The sequence below is a fragment of the Eschrichtius robustus genome, chromosome 14 (genome assembly GCF_028021215.1).
Source record: "Eschrichtius robustus isolate mEscRob2 chromosome 14, mEscRob2.pri, whole genome shotgun sequence".
Taxonomy (NCBI): Eukaryota; Metazoa; Chordata; class Mammalia; order Artiodactyla; family Eschrichtiidae; genus Eschrichtius; species Eschrichtius robustus.
This window is the reverse complement of record NC_090837.1, coordinates 21432394-21454491: the sequence shown is the minus strand read 5'-3', so window position 1 is coordinate 21454491 and position 22098 is coordinate 21432394. Positions and strand designations below refer to the sequence as shown.

The window sequence follows — 22098 nt, the reverse complement described above, 5'->3', positions numbered from 1 at the left end:
CAAGGAGCTTATTCCGGAGGTGATCCGGGGAAACACAAATAGGAGAGTGAGGAAGTGAGACAGAGGTGGGGAGGTGGCTGTACAGGGAAGTAATCAAGAAAATAAGGACAAGTCGATCCCAATGGGGATAATGGGAGACAGTGTGGAACACTCACCTCAGAGTCCCGCCCAGGGTCTGAGGGTCTTTAGACACCTTTGCTTGAGGGCTGCTCCAGGGGCTGACAATCCTGCTGGCACCTGTGGCCCTGGAGGCTGGAGAAAGGCCTCGGGGGGTGGTGAGGTTGAGGGGATAAGGGCAGGGGACACGGGCAGGGCACCAGCAGCTTCAGCTCTAATCTGGGACCATGTGTTGGGCTTTGTGCCTGCTTCTCGGCCAAAGGCATACCTGCTCTGTGAACCCCTTACTGTTCCTCCTGGAGCCTGGAAGACGGAAGTGGAGTGCCCGAGCCATGCAGCAGTTGGGTGACAATCAGGAGTGTCTGAACTTGGAGGTTACTCAGGACTCTGTCTCTCACATGCTGGCACCAGGCAGAGCACACACCTGGGGCGCCTCGCTGAGCCCGAGATGCTCCCTCCTTGGCCTTGCACGGGGGTAACTGGAGTGGATCTGCCTCTCCTGTAGGGCGAGGTCTCCCTAGAACCCCACAGACCCATAGGCTAGAGCTTTAGCCACAAGGGGCAAGTGTGGGCCACCCTCCCCTGCTCCTTCCTTGGCCCAGGCCCCCATCCCTCTCCCTGGTTCCCCACCCCAGCACCTCTGAAGCCCACCTTTGAGTAGTCCTGTGCCTCCTCCAAAGCCTCCCTTGGCTCCTTGTCACTCTCAGGAGAAACTGCAAACTCCTTAGCCTAGAGCACAAGAAGATCGTTTGCTGTCCTTGCTGAGCGGATTTCTCCTGCTCTCCTCCTTATTCCAGCCCCCTTGCCTCTCCACTATTACCTGTCCAGCTTTTTCTTATGCTGTTCCCTCTCCCTGGAATGCCCTTCCTTGCAACACCCTGCATCCAATCCCTGCCTCTCTCAAGGCCTATAATCAAAGCCCTCCTCTTCTGCAAGGTCTTTTCTAATTGGTTCTACTTGCTGGGAAGTGAGTCCCAGTCCAGTGAGTGCTGCGGGCACGGGGCCTGCACACAGTAGGCACTTGTCTGAGAAAAGCACTCCCACTGTGGCACGCTGTACACAGTAGGTACTCAATAAGAGTTTGCCAAAGATGTGATGGCAAGGGAAGCTGGGAGCAGCCACCTCTCCTTTTTCAGTTCTTATATGGCTCTCTGTGCTCGCAGGTGCCCAGGGCCACCCACTCTCCAGACTCCCTGCCTCTACCTGCCCCTGTCAAAACTTACCTGACCTGTGTCCCGCCCCAGTGTCATGTGAGCTTTCAGCTAATGAACTCATTCCAGCACTTGTGTGCCTTGGCTAATCTATTATCTTTCCCAGGGACATAGGCCCCAGTCAGTAAGGACAAGTATGAAGAAGGCCCTCAAGGGCAAAATAGCTCCCTTTCTCCCCTCTGCCCTATTTTCACTCTCTCTTTTTTACCTGTTCCCTCCCTCCCTCCTTTCTTCTTTTCTCTCTTCTTTCCTTCTTTTCTTTCTCCCTATTTCCTTTTTTTCTGTCCTCTTTTTTTTTGGCCACACCATGTGGCATGCGGGATCTTAGTTCCCCGACCGGGAATAAGACCAGAGACCCCTGCAGTGGAAGCACAGAGTCCTAATCACCAGACAACCAGAGAATTCCCTTTCCTCTGTCTTTCAACATTTATTAAGAACTGACTGTGTGCCAGGCACTGGTCTGGGCACTGGAGGCCTATTGTTTCCATAAGACCCGGGCCACATCCTGGAGGGCCTCGCAGACAAGCAAATCCACAGCTCTGGCCCTGGGCAAGCAGAGCTGAGATGGGGAGCCTGGTGGCCCTAAGCTAGCTTGGGGGCTGGGCTGTCAGGGAAGGGCACCCAGAGGAAGAGGCAGAGCTTGCTTTGAAAACACATAGCAGTATTAGGCCTCCAAAAGTAAGGGGGCCTTATTGTAGAGGGAACGGCATGTGCGAAGCCCCAGAGGCATGCAGCTGCCTGGCTTCTCCCCAATGGAAAGGAGGATAGTGGAGGGCTTGGAGCAGAGGACAGCCTCTGGCTACAGGTGGAGGGTGGCTCCTAGGGGAGAGCCTGGGGGAGGGAGGAAAGGAGGGGTTCAGGTGAGGGGGAGATGTCTCACCCAGGAGAGTGTGTTAGTGTCCTGGGGCTGCTGTAACAAAGTACCACAAACTGGGTGGCTTAAAACAACAGGAGTTTATTCTTTCACAGATCTGGAGGCTAGAAGTCTGAAATCAAGGTGTCGACAGTGCCACGTTCCCTCAAACTCTGGATAGACTCCTTCATTGCCTCTTAGCTTCCGGAGGTGGCCGTCACACTTGGTGTTCCTTGGCTTGTTGCTATATCATGTCAACCTCTGCCTGTCTTCACATGGTGTTGTCCCTGTGTGTCTGTGTCTTCACATGGCATTTCCATGTCTTATCAGGACACCAGCCATATTGGATTAGGGCCCACTCCAATGACCTTGTCTTCACTTGATTATATGTACAAAGACCCTATATCCAGATAATGTCAGTCATAGGGGACTGAGGGTTAGGACTTCAATGTATCTTTTTAGGGGATACAGTTCAACCCATAACGGAGAGGAACATGTGGTTTCACTGAATTTCTCCCAGGGGGCAGCCTTGATCCCTGCCCTGGCTCTCACGTGTCCGGTCTACAGATGCCTGGTCACCGTGGGTGCCCCCAGCTCCCACTGGCCAGGAAGGTCAGAACTAGGCAAGACCGAACTTGGTACCATGGCGCCCTCTGCTGCTCAGGTATAACAAGAGTAGTCTGGTTCCTGAAGGCTACCCCTGAAGAGCCCCTTGGAGACCTCATACTTTTTCAGCCATGGGACAGCCCTCAGTCCTGAGGCTGAGGCAGCCAACTGGAATGGCGCTGAAGGTCTGGAGGCCGCAAGCACCAGCCTCGGCATCTGACTGACCTAGGTTTGCATCCTGCCTCTATGGCTGCTGGCTGGGTGACCCTGGGCTGGTTGCTCTGCCTCTCTGTGTTTCAGTCACCTCCTCGGGGGAGCAAAGGGAATTGTGCATGTTCCCACATGGCACAGGGCTGTTGCTCAGTACCTGGCAACTACTCGTTATCAAAGTATTAATTACGTCAATAAAGGAGTTAATAACTATAATGCTTTTAAAACAAACCAGGCAGATAGTAAATGCTAATGAAGTAATTTATGTTCTTAGCATCTACTAACTGCCAGATTTGTTCTCCTTGGACCTCAAAAGGACCTAAAAGGGCCAGTACTAATGATAATAAATAATGTAATCATATATAATATTATTATGGGCATTTCTAGGCCCTTAGGGGTCCAAGGAAATAGAATTATGGGGTTCCACAAACCCAGGAAGTTATCATATTGCACTAAGTCATGTCTCTCTTTGATTAATAAAAGGAGGGAGAATTCTCTAATAAATGTGGGGTCAGTTACATCTTTTCCTGCAAATAGTCTTAGCTATTGTCAGTTTTATTTATTTATTTTTGCTTATTTTTCTCCCTATGAATTAAATAAAGACTCCAAGGTTGTGCTAATTTCTTGCCACAAGGAATATTATGAGGGTGTAGGCAGTGGTCCCAGGGGGTTGCTGGGGTCAACAACCCCATACTGACCAACCGTCTTGGTTGCCCAGGACTGAGGCACTTCCTTCAATGTGGGAACTTTCAGTGCTAAAACTGGCACAGTTCTAGAAAAGTGAAACAGTTGGTCACCCTAACCCCTTCCTACCCTCCTTGGACCAGAAGCTCACTCCCAGGAGGAAGATTGACTCAAGCCCAGGGAGGTTGAGTGATCTGGCTGACTGATCTGGCTTTGAATTCTGGCCCTGGCCCTAATTAGCTGTGTGACCTTGGGTAGGTCACTTAACCTCTCTGAGCTTTGATCTATAAAGCTAGGATGTTGTAGGTATTTGGATAAGATATGTAAGCACTTGGCTTGGAACCTGGCACAAACAGGTCTCCAGTAAAGAATCTCCTGGCTGTGGTTTCTGCCTTTCATATCTGGCTGCTGGCTGCTGGTTAGAGACCTGAGGAAGGGCCTCTGTCCCCCGGGGAGGCTGAGGGAAGCAGATGGTTAGAGCTGACACATTCCTGCCATGGTTGATCATACCCGACATGCCTTGGTTGCTCTCTGGACATGAGCTCCAGGAGGGTCTAAGCCAACTTGCTGACTGCTGTCTGCTCAGGGCCAGCTCAAGGCTGGGGTGCACTATAGACATCTAATGAATATAAAATGTTTTTTGGATTAATTAAACTGAACTCCAGGGTGGAAGGGGAAAACCCAGGACTTAGGTAGGGTTAGAGCGCAAGCAGATGGTGAGGCAGCCTGGAGTGGTCAGTGGGGGAAAGGGGGCAGGCAGGGATGGGGTGAACAGACATTGGCTATGGAAAGGGTTTGGGGTCCCAGGGAGATGGCTTAGTACTGGGTCTGATACATCTTGCAACGTGACCTCAAGCATTTCCCTCTTGCTCTCAGAATGTTAATTCCCACATGGGTAATATGGGATGGTAATTGTGCCTACCTCAAAGGATTATCGTGAGGATTAATGAGATTGCACGAGGAACCGTTAGCCTGGGCCCTGGGCCTGCTGTTCATGGCTCCACCAAGTTCTCCCCACCTCCCTGTCACACACACACACACACACACACACACACACACACACACACACACACACACACAGTCTTCCAGGTCTTGGTAGCTCATGGGACCCCTTCAACCACACAGGGCTTCAGCATGTGACACATACACACCAAATCCTGCCATACCACTGGGCTCTGCCCCACAGACACACTCAGGTGCCCACCATGCTCCCTTGGGGTCCCCCAATCCCCACCAGTCACCCCACACACACCAGGGCCCTACCAGTCAGCACCACTGAGGCTGATTAACAAAAACACATCAAATTCTTTTACTTCTGAAGTCTCCCCTTTAAGGGGAGCCAGAAAATAGAACATTCTTTTTTGGAGGGAAGGGGATTTAATTTAAAAAACCAAAAACCCAAAACCAAAAAACTATAATTAGTCAAATACTGATCTCAGGCCCTGTGTGCGGTGGGCCCAGTCCTTGACTGGTTGCACCCCTGCAGCAGCCCCGCCTCACCCCAGGGGCTGGGGTGGCACCAGGAGGGCCGCGGGGGGAGGCCAGCGGGCCCCTGCCCAGCCCTCCTCCACAGGCGGGCGTCACCACTGCAGGAAGTCCCGGATGAGCTTCCAGAGCTTGGTGACCCACAGGTTGACGCCCAGGTCCATCAGGTACTGGATCTCGGGCGTGAGCATGCGCCGACAGAGCTGCGCGTGCCGCCGCCCAATGCTCTTCTTGAGGTTATAGCCCAGGATGGATTTGGTGCCCAGCGGCTGCCAGGGCTGCATGGCCGAGTCCTGGATGGCGGTGGCGTCCACCGCGTGGCCGCCGTCGATGCAGATGCGGCGCATGCGCTCGTTGGCGTGCCGCAGGGCGGCCACCTCGCGGGCCATGCGCTCGCGCCCAAAGGCCTCCACCTTGCGCCAGAAGCTGGCGTTGAAGTGGCGGTAGAGGCGGGCGTCCAGCACGTTCCAGGCCGTGGCGCGCCGGTACAGCTCGCCGGAGAGGCGCGGCACTGCCGAGGCGCGGCGGGCATTGAGCTTGAAGTAGAGCACGTCCTCCAGCTCCCAGCACAGCAGGTCCTTGAGCAGCACCAGCGACTCGTCGAAATACTCCTGCAGGAGCACGAGGTGGAAGCGGCGCTCCACCTCCAGGATGTGCTCCTGCACCTGCGGGCTGCGGGGGTCCAGGTCGCTGTCGTAGCCCAGGTCGAAGAAGAGCAGGTTGCGGAGGTAGTGGGCGTTGTAGCCGTGGGGGTCGTAGTAGCGGTCTGGGTCCTGCAGGAACTCGGCCAGCTTGTCGCGGCCCGAGAGTTTCCACGTGAAGGGCACCACGGAGCCGAAGTAGTGGAAGGAGGACTCGAAGAGGCGGGCGGGGTCGCGGAGCACAGTGATGAAGGTGGCGTTGGGCGGCACCAGGCCCCGGACCTCGTCGTAGTGGAAGCGCATGTGGTTGCAGATGATGTTGAAGCAGGCCCCGGGCCGGTAGTCCTGCACCAGGCTGCGTGCGAAAAAGGCCGGGTAGTCGAAGTCGTTGCGGCCGTTGGGGAAGGCGAACTTGAGCCCGTGCTTCTGGCCGAAGCGGAACAGGATGTTGAGCAGCGTGCTGCTGGCCGTCTTGTGCGTCTTCATGAACACGATGTCGCGCCTCGGCTGGCAGCCTCCCGCCGAGCCGTTGGCCGGGGTCCGTGCCTCTGGCTCACTCAGGGCGGGGGAGCAGGGTGCTGCGCCCTCGGGGGTCCTGCCGGGGATGGAGTGGTGGCAGAGCCTCAGGACTTAGCACCCTGGGCCCCGCTACCCCAGGTCTAGAGAGCGGGCTGCTGGGGGTGGGGTGTGTGGCAGGGGAGCCCAGGGACCCAGATGGGCCTGCGTTCAGGCTGCAAGGCCTGGGTCAGTTGTTTGGCTTCTCTGGCCTTTCTTTCCTCATCTGTGAAACGGGGACAATAAGCCTGTTCGTGGTGTTGCTGTGAGGACAATAACACATCTCATTCATGGCCACTGTGAAGTACATTTATCATGAATTAGCATTAGGTAGGACCACGTGAAACTTTGCAGGCCGAAATGGTCAGTTATTAGCAGTTTCCTCTAGTTCAACTTAATACCTCCAATTAAGGTCACAGGCTGTGCTGCAGCCTGGGCAGAACAGCCCCGTGGGGAGGTGGGGTGGACTCATGGTTATGAGCCAGGCTTGGAGGCAGACAGACCCCAGTTTGAATCCAGGCCTGTACCAGCTGTGTGCTCTTAGACAGGTCCTCCCCACCTCTTGGCCCCATTGGAGCCCACCGTGCAGATGGTGTTATTTGATTCTTATGCTCCATGTCAGGCTCTGTTACTATACCCACTTCACAGATGAGGACACTGAGGCCTAGGGTTCCACAGGGTGTCCTGCTCTCAGTGGGATTTCTGCCCGGCACAGCATGATGCAGGGCACAGTGTGGCCACCCAGGAGGTAACCGTGATCACGGGGGCAGGAGCCAACCCTCCCCCACCCCCAGCCCTCGGCTGCCCAGCAGGGCCACTCACGTGGAGGCCAGGCCAGTGTGCAGCGGGGGGACGGCGTAGGAGTACAGCAGTAGCAGGAAGCTGGTGAAGAGTGCTCCCAGCACCAGCCCCTTGGCCATGGACTCCCAGCGCTTCTTCTGCGGCAGCGGCATCTCAGACACCTGTGGGGAGTACAGAGCAGGGAAAGCGTTAGGGGGCTGGCCCCAGGGAGCCCCCACCACCATCTCAGGCCTGGCTGGCTTGAGAGGCAGCCTTCAACATTGGGACCTGCCTTTGCCAGCTCTGTGGCCCCCCAGCAGGTCCAGACAGGGACAGAGAGACACTGGGCTGCAGATGGACCCGCTGGGCAAAGCCAATGCAAAGAGAGGCTAGGGAGTGTGGCAGGGAGAAGGTTCTGCTGCCTGGTTCGGTTTTAACTTTTAAGCTGAGTGCTGTGTACGTGGGTGTTCATTAGTTTATTTTTTACACCTTTTGGGGCTTCATAATGAAATCATGTCCTAGGTAAAAAGGAAAAGAAGACCCTTTCCCAGTGCTCTGTCCCCCCATGCCTGGGGCCAGGTTTGTCTACAGGGAGGGGCCTGGGCCTGAATCCCTCACCTTTCAGAAGGCCCAGCCAGCCCACCTGTCTCCCGTGCCACCCTTCCCAGCTGCCCAGTGAGGGGCCAAGGCTCCTCATCTCTACTTACTGGCCCCCGTGCCCATGGGGTCTGTAGGGGAGCCAGATGGAGAAACTGAGGCTCAGAGCGAGGAAGGAGAGGGCTCAGATCACACAGCCGGCCCGGCCTCTGCCCACACGCCATTTTTCTCCAACTGCCGACAGGCAGGATTAACCGGATGAGTATGAATTTCAGATAAACAACAAATAGGGACTTTCCCACATGCCGCGGAGCAACTAAGCCCGTGTTCCACAACTACTGAGCCTGAGCTCTAGAGCCCGTGTGCCACAACTACTGAAGCCCGCGTGCCTGGAGCCCATGCTCCGCAACAAAAGAAGCCACCGCAATGAGAAGCCCGCGCACCGCAATGAAGAGTAGCCCCTGCTCATGCAACTAGAGAAAGCCCGCATGCAGCAACAAAGACCCAACGCAGCCAAAGATAAATAAATAAATAAAATTAAAAAAAAAACCCACAACAAATAAAACTGTTTTTAGTATACATGTGTCCCAAATATTGCCAGGGATATAGTTATACTAAAGATTATTCAATATGTCTCTGAATATCAAACTTAACTAGGTGTCCTGGTTTTTTTGTTTGTTTTCAGTTTGGGGGGTAGTAGGTTTTAGGTCTAACTGTGGCGACCCTGTCGGCAGGGGGCTGAGGCCTGAGCTGTAATGGGGGCAGTTCAGGCTAAGCCATGGGGGGTCCAGGAGAGAGCTGGGACTTGGGGGCCTTCCCACTGCCCCTTAGCTGCAAAGCCAAGGTCCAAAACTTTCCACTGCTGCTGTGGTGCATGCTGCACTAGGCCCTGGGCCCCAGAGGCCAAGAGAGATCACGCGTGCTGCCCTGTGATCACACGCATGGCACGTCACCACTGACCCTGCGGCCAGAGGTCAGCCAGTCAGCCTGGAGGAGGACCCCATGTAATTCCCCCTGGAAAAGTGACAGGAGGCATGCACAAACCTTTCCCAGAGAATGGGTACTCCAGGTCTGCCTGACCAGTCCCTGAGTTTTCCGCTTCTCATCTACAAAGTTGTCCTCACAGGAAAGGACATGAAGAAGAAATTTGCAGAGGAAGGAACTATATAAGAGGGAATTTGGCTTCCCTGGTGACAATGACATATCTCTGTTCACTCTTAGGTGGGCAAGGTGGACAGGGTCAAGGGTGGACGAGAGTGTGAGAGCGTTTCCGGTACGCCTATCAAAGGAGGAAGGTACAAGCTCTTCCAATTCCAACTATTCTGCAAAAACACTTGGGCAAAGTCACCCATGCAAGGGTGTTCATGGCGGTTTGGTCAGAAAAAAGTTAGAAACAACCTCAGTGTCCATCAGCAGGGCACCTGTTCCACAAACCAAGACCCCGAGGCCTCTGTACCTGCTGAACAAAAAAAAAAAAGGAAAAGAAAAAGAAACAAGGTGGAGCTGAGTGGACTGGCTCGAAAACATACCATGATCTACTAATGTGGAAAAAGAAAGTTCTGGAACACTATGCCCCCAAATCCATATAGGCAATAGGTAAATATACATAGGCCCAGAAAGAAACCACTGGAGGGGCATATTCTAAGTTTTAACAGTGGTATTCTCTGCGTAGCTGGGGGAGGGGTATAAAAGGTAATCGCTTTCTATATTATGCATTTCTGTAAGGGTTGCATTTTTTTTAAGGAGCACGTATTACTTTTAATCAGAAAAAGGCAATAACATGTATTTACTATATTTAAATAATAGATAAAGCTTGCGAGGTGGGGAAAGTCAGCTAGCGAAGGTCTGGTCACAAAGAGGCCTCAGGAGAGGGGAGGGGCCAACCTGGAAGCCCCGGGCCTGTGTTTCAATCACAGGAACCCCTTGGAGCCTCCGTTTCTCATCTGTTAAGTGGGGAAGCTGGTAGTGCTGGCTTTTCCTGAGATGGGGCTGGCAAAACGACTAGCGCATAGTTATCGCTCAAAGAGCGTGGGGACCTGCTCCGGGTTCCTGTCTTTGTCGCCCTCAGGGTGGGCTCCCCCTGAACAAGGAGTGGCTGCCCCCCACCCCGACCAAGCACAAACCTGCCCCCTGCCTCAAGTGACCCCACCAGCCTCCTGTTCCTCAGCGGTCCCAGCAAATATCAGGACAGAGCCCTGGGCCAGGCCAGAGCCTCAGATGTGAGCCCCAACCCTGAGTGGGGCCCTGGGCCTCGGTTTCTCTGACTTTAAAACGGAGAGGGGTTCGGATTGCTGCCCTCTAAAAAACCCCGGGGCCCACTCCTGCCCCAGGAGCCCCACTCACCAGGGCACTTTCCAGAACTCTGGGAGGCGGCTGGCAAGGCTCTGTGTGCAGGTCAGGCAGCAGGGGGCAGACCAGCCTCCCAGGACCACCAATCAGGCTCTGCCTGGCCCCGCCCAGGACCGCCCCCTTGACCCCCATCACTGCTTCCCTCATTTGTTTGTTCATTCCCCCACTTTGGCTTCCTCAAAACCAGCCGGGCCCTGCCCTGCTAGGTGCCGGGCCCTGGGCCCTTTCCACCCTCTGGTTTCACTTTTGAGCCCTGTTACGAGCCAGGCCCTGGGATGGGGTCTCCTCAGAGCATCTCACTGACTCCACCCAGCTATCCTGGGAGGCAGACCCCACTGTCACACCCATTTTGCAAATGGGGAAACCGAGGCTCTGGGAGGTGACGTGACTTGCCCAGGGTTGCAAGGCAGCGGGCAGGCCTGGGATTCGAGTTCAGGTCTGTTGGCCTGCAATGTGCATCTTCCCGTTTGTCCATGGCGGCCTCTGCCTGGCATGTCCCAGGCCCAGCCCAAGCCCGTGGGAAGGAGGGTGTGCACAGCTGGATGTTCCATCACAGAAGGCTGAGGCTTGCAGGCAGCTGACGGTCCCAGGTCTAAGTCCATGGGGTACCAAGGACAATCTCAGCCTGGCCCGAGCCTCACGGCCTGTAGCCTGGAAGACAGTGCAGCAGGGAGGCTGAGGCTCAGAAACGGCAGAGCCACCATCAAGGTCACACAGTGCAGCAGTAGCAAAGACAGGGCCAGAACCTGAGTCTCCTTCCTCTGCTATGGTGGTGACAGTCCCCGGCACTCAGGGCAGACCATACCCCCTCCCTAGCCCACCCTATCTATTCCTCTCCTCTGGGTTACCCTAGCCATATCACCCTCCATCTGTGCCAATGGCTGGCTCCAGGCCAGGCCCAGCAATCCTCCTGTTTGGCTGGACCAGCACACTCCAGGGAACAAAGGAGAAACAGGACTCATCCCCCACACGGGGATGCACACGGGGAAACCGAGCCCGGGATGGTGAACCTTCTGGCCTAGAGCATCACCACCAGGCAGGCCGCAGTCCCAGTCCTGCTCCCCCCAGGGGCCCGTGCACGGGGCAGAGGAAGACACACTCACCCCCGGCCGTGTCTGGATGCCCCTTTCCTCTCCCTGACTGAGCCACATCTGACTCCCAGGCTGCCTCTGCGGTCACTGGGAAACAGGAACGCTCCAATGACACCCAGGAGTGTGCTGGCTGGCTCCCTCATGCTCTAGTGGGTGTGAATATTCATGAGTTCCCTCCCCGGGGAGAGCAGGTGGCATGTCCCTGTACCCTGCAGGTGCTGCCCTGGCCCTCTGCCCCCTGGGTGGTCCCCAACCCTCTCTGGACCTCAGCAGCCAGGCAGCTCCTTCATCCAAGGGCTCAGCAAGGTCCCTGGCGTCCTTGGGCCAAGGACAAGCAGCCGCAGAGCCCTGCAGAGAGCCTGGGACTGGCTTGAAGGCCACGGGAGAGACAGGGAGGCAGGTGAGTTTGGGGAAGCTAATTTCTCCTCCAATCACATCTCATTTAAGTCTCACAGCTACCCTATGAGTCAAGTACCACTGTTAGCCACTCCCCAGGTAAAGATACCAAGGCTCAGAGAGGTGAACTCACCTGTCCAAGGTCACACAGTTAGCAAAGAGCAGACAGAACCAGAGTCAAAACAGGGACTTAACAAACTCTAGGGCTTAAAGATGCCAAGACACAACCTGAGACCAAGGTTTGTCTAAAATCTGTGAGAGCCCAGAGAACAAGCAACTCAACCTGGAAGGCCCCCTGGAGGAAGAGTACCTGACCAGGGCTGGGAGGATGAGTCTGATGAGATTCCACCTCTCTGACCTCCAAATCCTTCATCAAAGAAGTACAGTACGGAATCCTGCCTGTCCTGCCTCCACCCTGTGTGAGGGATGGTGGCACAGGACACCCTGGACCAGCCTTGAGGGATTTGGGCCGATCGGAGATGCTGATCCTTCCCAAGGTCTCCGTAGGAAGAAGCAGGTCTGGGGGCCAGAGGCCCTCGGGCTCAGCCCAGGCACTGGAATCTCTCGCATCCTGTTCTTAGCTGGGTTCAGGTCTGTTCTCGCTCAGCCTTGCCCATGGACAGAGGGTGCCCAGAAAAGCCCCCCGCATCCTTCTGTCAGCAATGATGCCCAGAGCCCCCAGCATGGCCCATGCGTGGGGCTCTAGGGACCCAGGTATCACCATCAGTTATTAATAATCACTACTGTGACGGTCATTTATCCCACATCGAGCACTTTCATAGGATGAGCAGCTGCCAGTCCCTCCCAAGGAGCAGCAGGCGTCTGACAGTGTGCTCTGAATGCTCCTTCCCCCAAAGCCCCACCCCGCCGGGGAGCAGCCCGGCAAGCACCCACGAAACAGGGGAGGCCCAGAGTCCTGATCTCCCTGAGCGCTGAACCAGGTCCAGGGCACGGGATAGAGGTGTTTTATCTTTTCTGGGCTGAGCTAGCTTGAAGACGGATGCATGGGAGACAGTCGGGGCAGAGCTGGCATCAAATAGCAGACATGCTGGTTTATGAGCGTGGACCCTGGACCACAGTCCAGTCCTGTGCTCAGGACTTCCCATGCATCATGCACGCTCATAATCTTTGCAGGGAGTCCTTTAGATCCCCCACTTTATTGTAGATGAGGAAGCTGAGGCATAAGGAGGGGAAGTGACAAGCCCAATGTCACACAGGGGTAAGAACCTCGTCCATGTAGGAGTGGAGTGAAAGCTTTTGAGCAAGAGGTGAGATCGTGGGAGGAGTGGGAAGCTAGTAAAGAAGAGCCACGTAAATATTTTATTGACACACATATATATCTGTAACAGTAATATATAGTTTTGAAAAAATTAAACATTGAAAGTTTCATATTTCTAAATATTGTTTTTGTCATAGTGGATCAAGGCCAACAATAAGGAAGAATCTGTTTGTTGCTTCTGCTCTTAATATTTCTATTTGGAATTTGATCACTTCCTTTTCTCTTTGATAACAACCCTACTCTAGTAGCCAATGTATACATTGCATTGTATACACTTTATTCAATTAATTTGATTCAGCTGATTTTCATACAGTTCTTTATTAGCTGGCCTTTGGGGTTAGACTTCCACAAGCACTAATGGTACAAAAACTTCATTTTAGAATGGCAAATGATCATCTAATAAGAGTTTTGCTAGGAAAATTATTTGAGGAATGCTAGAGGATGCCTAAGGAACATTCTGATCCAGTGACTCTCAAAGTAAGAAGCGGAATATAAGATAAACTGGCAAAGATAGAGGGAAATTTCAGTGTAGCATAACATAGGCTTTTACTTTTTTATTATATATTCATTTACATCCAGAAAAACGAAGATGAAATTCTAAAGATGCAAATGCATACTAATGCTCTAATCCTATTGTCAACACCAATTAATTTTGTATGCAATTTTTGTTCCAGAAATTTACATTTCCTCTCCCACAAAATTAGTCTAGAGGCTGGACAAGTTACTAGTAACTAGTTTTTCAATTATGATAAGTGACCCATAGCCTAAAACTGGCTATAATACACACATAACACTCTGAACAGCTTCCTATACACAACCAGTTGTAAGGCTTTGTATAGATATGCCTTACCATCTTGCAGACATTCAGTTTTAAAATGTAAATGGTACAGGATATTGATAAACCAATTAGTGCTGATGCAGAGCAAATTCCTCTTTTATCTCAATTACAACATGATAATAGTTCAAGATAGCTTAAATCTGAGACAAGGGCAACTCAATAAAACAACAGCATCTTGACACGGTAAAGAGGAAAATGTGACTCAATTACTGTTTTAAAAAATATCTCAAGAACTTTGGCTCTTTTCATTGCTTTTATCAAAAGCTATGATATAAAACACTACTCTGATTTTTTGCATATTTAGTAAGCAGTTTGGGGAAGTATGAAGAAAACACCTCAATAAAAGCATTTTCTAAAGTAAGAAGTGTTTGGGATTAGAAGATGCAAACTATTATATACAGAATGGATAAACAACAAGGTCCTACTGTATAGCACAGGGAACTATATTTAATATCCTGTAATAAACCATAATGGAAAAAGAATATGAAAGGAATATATATATTATATATATATATATGTATAACTGAATCACTTTGCTGTACACCAGAAACTCACACGACATTGTAAATCAACTATACTTCAATAAAATAAATTTAAAAAAAGAAAAGAAGAGCCACATGAAGCCAAGCTTTCCAGAGTGGGAGCGTTGATTGCAGAACCTGCACCTCCAGCCCTGCCAGAGGGGTCTCTTCCCCCAGTGTCAGTGACGTCGGCTCCGGCTGGTTCTGCCCCCACCGGAAAAAAACTGTTGTAATTATAAAAGCAGCACATGCTCAATGAAAAAAAGTTCAGACAATTACAGAAAAATATAAAGAGGACAGTGAAAAGAGCTCCATCCCCAGAGGGCAGCACCCTTAAAGCTTCGGCACAAGCCTCCTCACATTTTTTCTGTCTATCCATAGAGGCAATAGGAGGGGGTCTCTGTTGGGGAGCACATTTTGTTTTTTTCACATATCAATAGACTGTGGACATCATTTTGTGATCACAGTGAGTTTTAAACTGATCTATTCTGCAGGTATTTACTGAGCCCCTGCACTGTGCCCAGCACTGGGGTGCATGATGCCCGGTGCACGGAGCTCGGGCTCTCAGTGCTGGACGTGAGAGAGGAGCAAGCTGACAGCTGCGGATGCTGTGAGAGAGGACACACTGGCAGGGCTTCCTGGAGCACAGAGAAAACACCTGATCCAGCCTGGAGGCGTGAGGAGCGCGGCCAGGGAGACTTGCTGGGGTAGGGGGCCCCAGCGGCAGAAGCTACAGTGTGTTTTCCAATTTCCAAAGGCAGTTAGTTCCCTTTCTCCCTGGGTACATGGCTAAACTACATTTCCCATCCTCCCTTGCAGTTCAGTGTCCTCATGTGACTGAATTCTGGCCAGTGGAATATGAGCAGAATGAGAGCTGATGAGGTTAAGTGGTCAGATCTTCTCTGCGGTCTCCTTTCCCACTTGCTGGATGAATGCGGGGGGGTCTCTAAGGATCTGGAGGTGGGCGGGGCCATGAGATGGGAGGAACCTGGGTCTCTGCATTCCTGCTCATCAAACACCTGATTGGATTCAGGAAAATGACAACTAAACTGCCATTGTGTTAAGCCTTTTAAAACTTGGGGCTTATCTGTTACAACAGCTAGCATTAACTAACGCACCTGTTACCCTAGAATAAGCAGGCAAAGAGAAAAGCATGTGCAAAGGCCCAGGGCAATTGAAAAACTAACAAATATTCAGCCTGGCTGGGAGTGTCCAGTACGTGTGCATGTCAGAGGTTGGGTGGGCAAAGGAGATTAGCAGTACAGCCAGAAAGGGGGCAGGGGCAGGCAGGACATTCAGGGCCTCAGGAAACATGCTAAGGAATCTGGCTTGGATCCTGTCAGCAGTGGGGAGCCCTGGGAGGGTCTTCAGAAGCAGAGTGAGGAGATGGGCTTCCCATCAGGCTGCCGCATAGAGAATGAACTGTAGGGGTGGGAAGGAGCGGGAGAAGCAGGCACACCTAGATGGTGGCTGTTACAGCTGTCCAGGTGTGAAGGGACCTGGACCAAGGAGAAGTCTGGGAACAGACGGGAACCATCTGTAGGTCATGGCATGGACAGCATTTGGTGGGTGACAGGGTGTGGAGAAGGGGAGGAAAGAATCCCTGCTGGGGTGACTGGCTGGCTGGGAGTGGAGCTAGTTCCTGAGTTAGGGGAGGCTTTGAGAGGGGCAAGTTTAGTATTGGGGTTAGAGGGACAGCGTCGGTTTCAGTTTAGGACACATTGAATCTGGGGGATGTGTGGGATGCCCGTAGAATGTGCAAAGAGCAGGAGGAGCCCCTGCTTAGAGCACAAGAGATCTCGGGGGAGAGAGGTTGGGGGCCATGGGCACAGAGGTGGGAATTGAGGCCAGAGGAGGAGACGGAGTCACCAAGGAAAGGGTGAGGAAGGAGAAGACCCCTGCACTTATGGGAACAGGGAGGGAAAGAGCCCCCCAAGGAGATAAAGGGCCTCCAAAGACATCGGCTGCAGAACATTCTGTGGAACCACTGCTCCTGTGAACCATTCCCTGACTGATGGGCATCCATGCTGTTTGTTCAGTGCGCACACATAGGAACAGGGCTCTGGCAGAGAAGGTGGTGGAGTGAGGGTGTCCTAGGGCTGTTTCCTGTGGCTAGAAGGGAATCTTACGGGGACAATGGAGGAGACTTTAAGAATAGAGCAGAAAGACTCTCCCTACAGTGCTTAGAATGCATATTTGACAGCAACTGTTATAGCTCTAAAAGTGCCCGCCCTCAGACCCAGCACTTCTACCTGTGGGAATTTGTTCAAAGAAGAAAATCTAACAAGAGAGCTGAGACGGAGCACAAAGATGTTCACTGTAGTATTATTTAGCGAAGGGGAAAAATAGAAACAACCTAAGTGTCCAACAAGAGGGCATGCTTAAAAATATGTGACATTCATCCAAATGGTCTAATATGTCCTCATTAAAATGATGCCCATAATATATAATGAAGTAAAAAAACACATATATATGCACATATGTGTACACACATACACACACATAAATATATACTTACACACATATAATTTTGTTTTACAAAGAGTCTGTATTACTTTGGAAAAAATTAAAATTAAAAATAGCAACATTTCTATTTTGAAAAATTGCAGTCTGGCTGGAGGAGGAGGGAACCGTGGCTAGTCTGAACCATGCCCCACCTTGTTGTGTGACCACGGCGGGCATGCTGCCCTCTCTGAACCTCAGTGTCCTAAAATGGGGAAGAGACAGCAAGGGTCTGGGACAAAGAAGAAGCTGGAAAGCGTGAGCTGCACAGTTGAAGGTGCAGATGGAGAGGTTGGCCCTCCATCCAGGAGTGCTGGGGGACTGACTTGCAAGAATCTGGAAGCTTCCTGCCTCTGAGACCCTCTGGAGGGGGTGCCGGAGTAGAGATGGGGAGGATCTCCCGAGGGGCACTTGTCAAGGGGCCCTGACATCTTGCTCCTACTGCCCCCTTGGCTGGGGGAATGGCTGCAGCTGGGTACCGGGCCTGGCAGCTGATTAAGAAAACTTTTTGATTTTGCGGGGTCAATCACCTATTTCCACGGTTCCAAATGGCAACCACACAGACATGCTTAGTGTCACCTGCTAGCTCATGTGACGGCGGGGAGACCGAGGCTCAGAACTACGAGCAAGCCCACAGGTCTTGCCTCGCTGCTTTGTCCAGGCAAAATCACCACCCCTCCTGATGGCAGATTTGAGTCGCCCCAAAGTAGCTCTAACTGAAGAGTGGCAAAACACACGTTAAGCAAGTAGTCAGTCCCTTCTTTATTAGCTTCAAAATCACCGAGAACCCCTCAGGTGAGTATGTGAGAGTTGGTAGTATCATTCTCCATAACTTCTAGCATGACTGAAATGTTTTTTAAAGGGATGTCATGCACTTGTTTGCATAAAAATATGTAAAATATAAAGGTTTTTAAAAAGGTGCTGAGCACTTGCTATGCACAATGCCCTGGATCTGCCCGCCCGCCTCGCTAATCCTGGAGAGATTTGCCTATAAATCCCAGCTCCCCAGCTGGGCGACCTTGGGCAGGTGACCTCCCCTCTCTGAGCCTTGGTTTCCTAACAAATGGGGATACGTCAACCTTCTCATGGGTTTGCTGTGAGGATCAAACGGGATGAGGCATAAGGAGCCCTTTGCACACACCTCGGGTTATTATCATGACCCTTTTAGATCCACCTGGCAGGAGAGGCAGGACCCGCCAGTACCATCTCCTGGAGGGCCACCCTCCCCATCCAAGCACCCATACTTCCCATGCTCCAGACCCAAGGTCCCTGACTCCCAGATTTCACATCTGAGAAAATCAAGGCACAGAGAGGGAAGGACTTGCCTAGGGTCCCAAGGCAAGTCTGGGCACCACAGAGATCAGATCTGGGGGTGCCCAAGCCACACCCCATCTCTGCCCTGGGGCTGGCAGGTAGAAAAGCATGTTTCCTCTGGAACCCCACTTCCTCTGAACCATCACTCCTCACCTGGCTATTCCCTGACCCCAGCCCGCTGACCCCCATGGGCGCTCTGCTCCATCCTGCCCTCCCTGTCTGGAGTAAGACAGGGCTCCTAAACAGGGATGGTCCATATTCCTTGCTCAGTCTGAGGGAAGCAAGAAGCCCTTCACAAGCCTGTTGCCATGCCTGGAATTCCAACATCTGTGTATCGTTCTCCCAGGTTAATCATTGCCTCTTTCACCAGGGTGACACAATTAGTCCCTTAAAGCCTAGAGGGAAGGACACACTCCTCCCTTGCTGGACTGGACCCATGCCCTCAAATATCAGACCCATGCGCATCAGACAAGGGGATGCACAGGAGCAGGCGTGCTTCTTTGTCCACAGGGATTCCTTCAGGCAGGGCTCTGCCCAAGTGAGAAGCAGGGAGGAAGCAGTCCGAGGTGGCAGCTGGGAACAGGGCTCCGTTGTCTCTGCTCCCAGGGTAGCAGCCTGCCCACCCCCCGAGTGTCAGGCAGAGCTGGGAGCTAGGGAGGCAAGGGGGGAGGGGTCCTGAGCTGGGGGCTGGGGGCAGCCATGGAAGATCTAAGAGGCTAGGACCCCAGAAGGGCAAACAGATCTTGAGCAAGGCTGGGGCCCTGAAATGGGGACTCGGGCAAGTTACTGAATTTGGAGTCAGTTTAGCCACATTTGAACTATGTGACCTTGGGCAAGTCACCGAATCCCCCTGAACCTCAGTTTCCCCCCTTGGATAACAGGGTTAGTAACAATGCCTCCTCTGAGGGGCAAGGGACAATGCAGCAGCATATGGGCTGCTCCAGCTCAGGCCTGCCCATGGCCTTACCCTCTCTGGGCCTTAGGTCACCCTCTTTGTAAAGGCAGAGGTTGGATTCTCCCAACTGCACTGTCCTCCTGAGGATTTCCATGGCACCTGTCACCGGGGCAACCCAGGTGATCAGGTGTCAGGCCTGCCGCCCTCTCTCCCTCCCTCCCACTGGTGTGGGTTACTGCAGCCAGATGTGTGCCCATCACCTCTCCTGCTCTAGGCAGGTGGGAGGGGGTCCCCGCTGGGAAGGAACCACAGCCTTGCTCTGTAATGTTACCAAAGCACCTTGGCTTGGCACCAACGGGCGCAGGCCAAGCTGGACCCCCTTTCTGAGCACTGGTCCAGGGAACAAGGGAACTGTTGGGTTACCTACGGGGCCATTCCTGGATACCAGAGTTCATCCCACTCCCACAAGCCTTTCCTTGGTGGCCTTGCACCCTAAGTGGTAGAGGACAGGGCCTTCCCCAGGCAGAGGGGATCCATCTTTTACCCTGATGCCCAGCCCCTGCTCTGACGGCCCCTCTTCTGGGGAGGGCTGGTGGGAAGAGGGAAGATCCCCGCCCCTCCTCCCCCAGGGCTCTGGCACCATGTCCAAGATTAATGATTAATGAACTCCCAGTTCCAGCCCAACTTCAGCCCCACCCGCCCCAAGTCCAGGGACTGGGTAAACCCTGGAAATGGGACCCTGGGGAAGAAACCAAGGGCCGGGCGAGCACCAACCTGCGCCCCCGCCCCCCAACCCCAGGCCCCAGCCTTCCCACCCTCTGTCAGCCAGGACAGGTGCGTGGACCCTGAAGCGGTAGTGCAGCACTCCCTCACCACTCAGGTCTAGAGTCTGGCGCGCGCAGCCCCAGTTCCGGGCGTGGGCAGCGCGGGCCTGGACCCCAGGGGGTAGACTGAGGCAGGGCGCAATCTGGTGATGGGTGCTGGGCCCCCAGGACGTACCTTGTCCCCGTCCTTCTCGGCCTTGGCGTGCAGGCTCGGCCCCGGGCCGCGCCGCCCGGGCGCTTACTAAGGCGGCGGGGCGTACCCGCCGGGTCCCCCAGCTCGGCCAGGCCTGGACCATGCTCCCGCCCCCGCCGCCGCCGCACCCTCTCTGGCCAGGTGCTGCCGCCAGCCTGGCCCGGCCCCCAAACCACCCCCCCCCCACCCCCGCTCCGGCGCCGCGGCCAATGGGCGCCCCGGGCCGGGGCCCCCTCCCCTCCCCTCCGCGCCCGCCCGGGTCGCACAGAAGCCGCATTCAGCGCGCCGGGGCGCAACATCGCGCCCCCGCCGCTGGCCCAACAAGGCGCGTTTGTCTCGGATGTGCCAACGGGGCCATTGTCCTGCCGCCGGACCCTGAGGCTCGGCCGAGCTCCCAGCTCTGTAGAGGATTCGAGGGTGCCTGGGAAACGGGGTGGCGTGGTGATGGTGAGGGCAGCCCAGCTCTGGGAAAAAGGAGGAGACTACACTAGCTGCTTAACTTTATTCAGTGGAAGATATGGCCTCTGGCTCTAGAGTCAGTGCAAACTGGGGACACACTTTTGGCATCTGAAATGTGGATGAGAGGATTAGGGGCGGTCATACCACTGGGAGGTCTCAGCTGACGCCCCCCTCTCCAAGGTGCCCATCACTGAGCACAGTGCCATCAGGATGCAGGTGCCGCATTCAGGATCTGACTCTTTCCAGTCCCAGGCTTCCCTCCTTCACCCCAGAGGAGCAGGCCCAAGGATGGGGATTAGTGCCTGCCTGGAGTTGAGAATGCTCAGCTCCAGCTGTGGGCAGTGCAAAACCAGCTGGCCACCCAGTGGGGCATAAGCCACGTCAGAGCCCCACTGCCCCCACCATTACTGGGCGACTCCGGAATGGGGAAAATTCCACATCAGCATGACTGCCAGGGATTTTTCCATATCTTTTTTTTTTCCTATTTATTTATTTTTGGCTGCATTGGGTTTTCATTGCTGCACGCAGGCTTCCTCTAGTTGCGGTGAGCAGGGGCTACTCTTCATTGCAGTGGGCGGACTTCTCATTGCGGTGGCTTCTAGCGGAGCACAGGCTCTAGGCACGCGGGCTCCAGTAGTTGTGGCACACAGGCTCAGTTGCTCCGCAGCATGTGGGATCTTCCCGGACCAGGGCTTTAACCCGTGTGCCCCTGCATTGGCAGGCAGATCCTTAACCACTGCGCCACCAGGGAAGTCCAGGATTTTTCCATAACTGATGGGCCCGCTCTCCGGCCTTGCCCTGGCACCCCTGCCATGGCCCTGGGATGTACATGCACCCAGGCAGGACCAAGTTATCCCCTAGGGCTGCAGACTTTGGCTCCAGAGGCCCTGACCCTGTCCCTGACTCTAGAAGACCACTCCCCCCACACACCATGAAGAATGTCAGAGTGGAACATAATCTCTCTCTGACACCCACAGCACACCCATGGCGAGGCCCAGGGAGACAGGAGCCCTAGGTTCTCCACTCCCTCAGCCAGAGAGCCTGCCCAACCTCTTGCCTTCCCCCTGCACAGGCTGGGTCTGAAGACACTGCCCAAAAGACTTCTATAGAGCCTGGGCACTTCTACAGAGTGAGAGGCAGAGGGCCAAGGCCCTCAAGTGCCTAGATTTGGTGAAGGAGGAGCCCAGCTCCAAACCCATACTTCCCCATCCTGGGCCCTGCTCCTGAGAACACTCGGCCCACAGGAGCACCCGGGTGGGGGGGGGGGGGCATTCAGAATCTCCCTGCCTGACCTGGGAGGGGTTGAGTGGCCCTGGCTCTGCCATGAGGCACCGGCAGTCCAGGCAAGGGCATGTCCCCTTGGGCTACTGCAAGGGCCCTGCCAGGGTCAAGTGGGAAGCTATAAGGATGGCCCAGCCAGGGTTACAAGTCAGGCTGCTGGCAAAGCCACACTGGGGATCCTTGGCAGCTCTGCCCATAAGCCCACAAGGTAAAGCTAGGTACCCTCAACTCAGGCCCCATAGATCCTTCAGACACTGGCTTTTACCTCCCGGGCTGACTCCAGCAGGAAGTGATGACAATCACGGTTGGTGTTTGCTGAGTACTTTACCTACCAGACACCTGACACTAGTGACTCTCTGAAACATTATCACTGAACCCTTCACACATGCCTGGGAGGAAGGCTCCAGAATTTCTACG

At 53.9% G+C, this 22098-nt stretch overlaps 1 protein-coding gene across 1 annotated transcript; it reads right to left on the bottom strand.

Moving 5' to 3' along the window:
* Window positions 1–4914: 4914 nt before the first annotated feature.
* On the bottom strand, window positions 4915–20061 carry GAL3ST1 (galactose-3-O-sulfotransferase 1). The gene is made up of 3 exons (XM_068563259.1): window positions 19924–20061; window positions 7185–7324; window positions 4915–6402 (listed from the first exon to the last, which is right to left on the bottom strand). Exons 2-3 carry the CDS (start codon window positions 7313–7315, stop codon window positions 5262–5264), a joined length of 1272 nt encoding a protein of 423 aa, XP_068419360.1. The 5' UTR covers window positions 7316–7324; window positions 19924–20061; the 3' UTR covers window positions 4915–5261.
* Between the last annotated feature and the right edge of the window lie 2037 nt (window positions 20062–22098).

Bases quoted from the DNA above. Each gene is read 5' to 3' on its own strand.
- GAL3ST1 (XM_068563259.1), bottom strand. From the start codon at position 7,315: ATGCCGCTGCCGCAGAAGAAGCGCTGGGAGTCCATGGCCAAGGGGCTG. The intron at 6,403-7,184 runs GTGAGTGGCCCT...CATCCCCGGCAG, and splicing joins CACACTGGCCTGGCCTCCAC to GACCCCCGAGGGCGCAGCAC.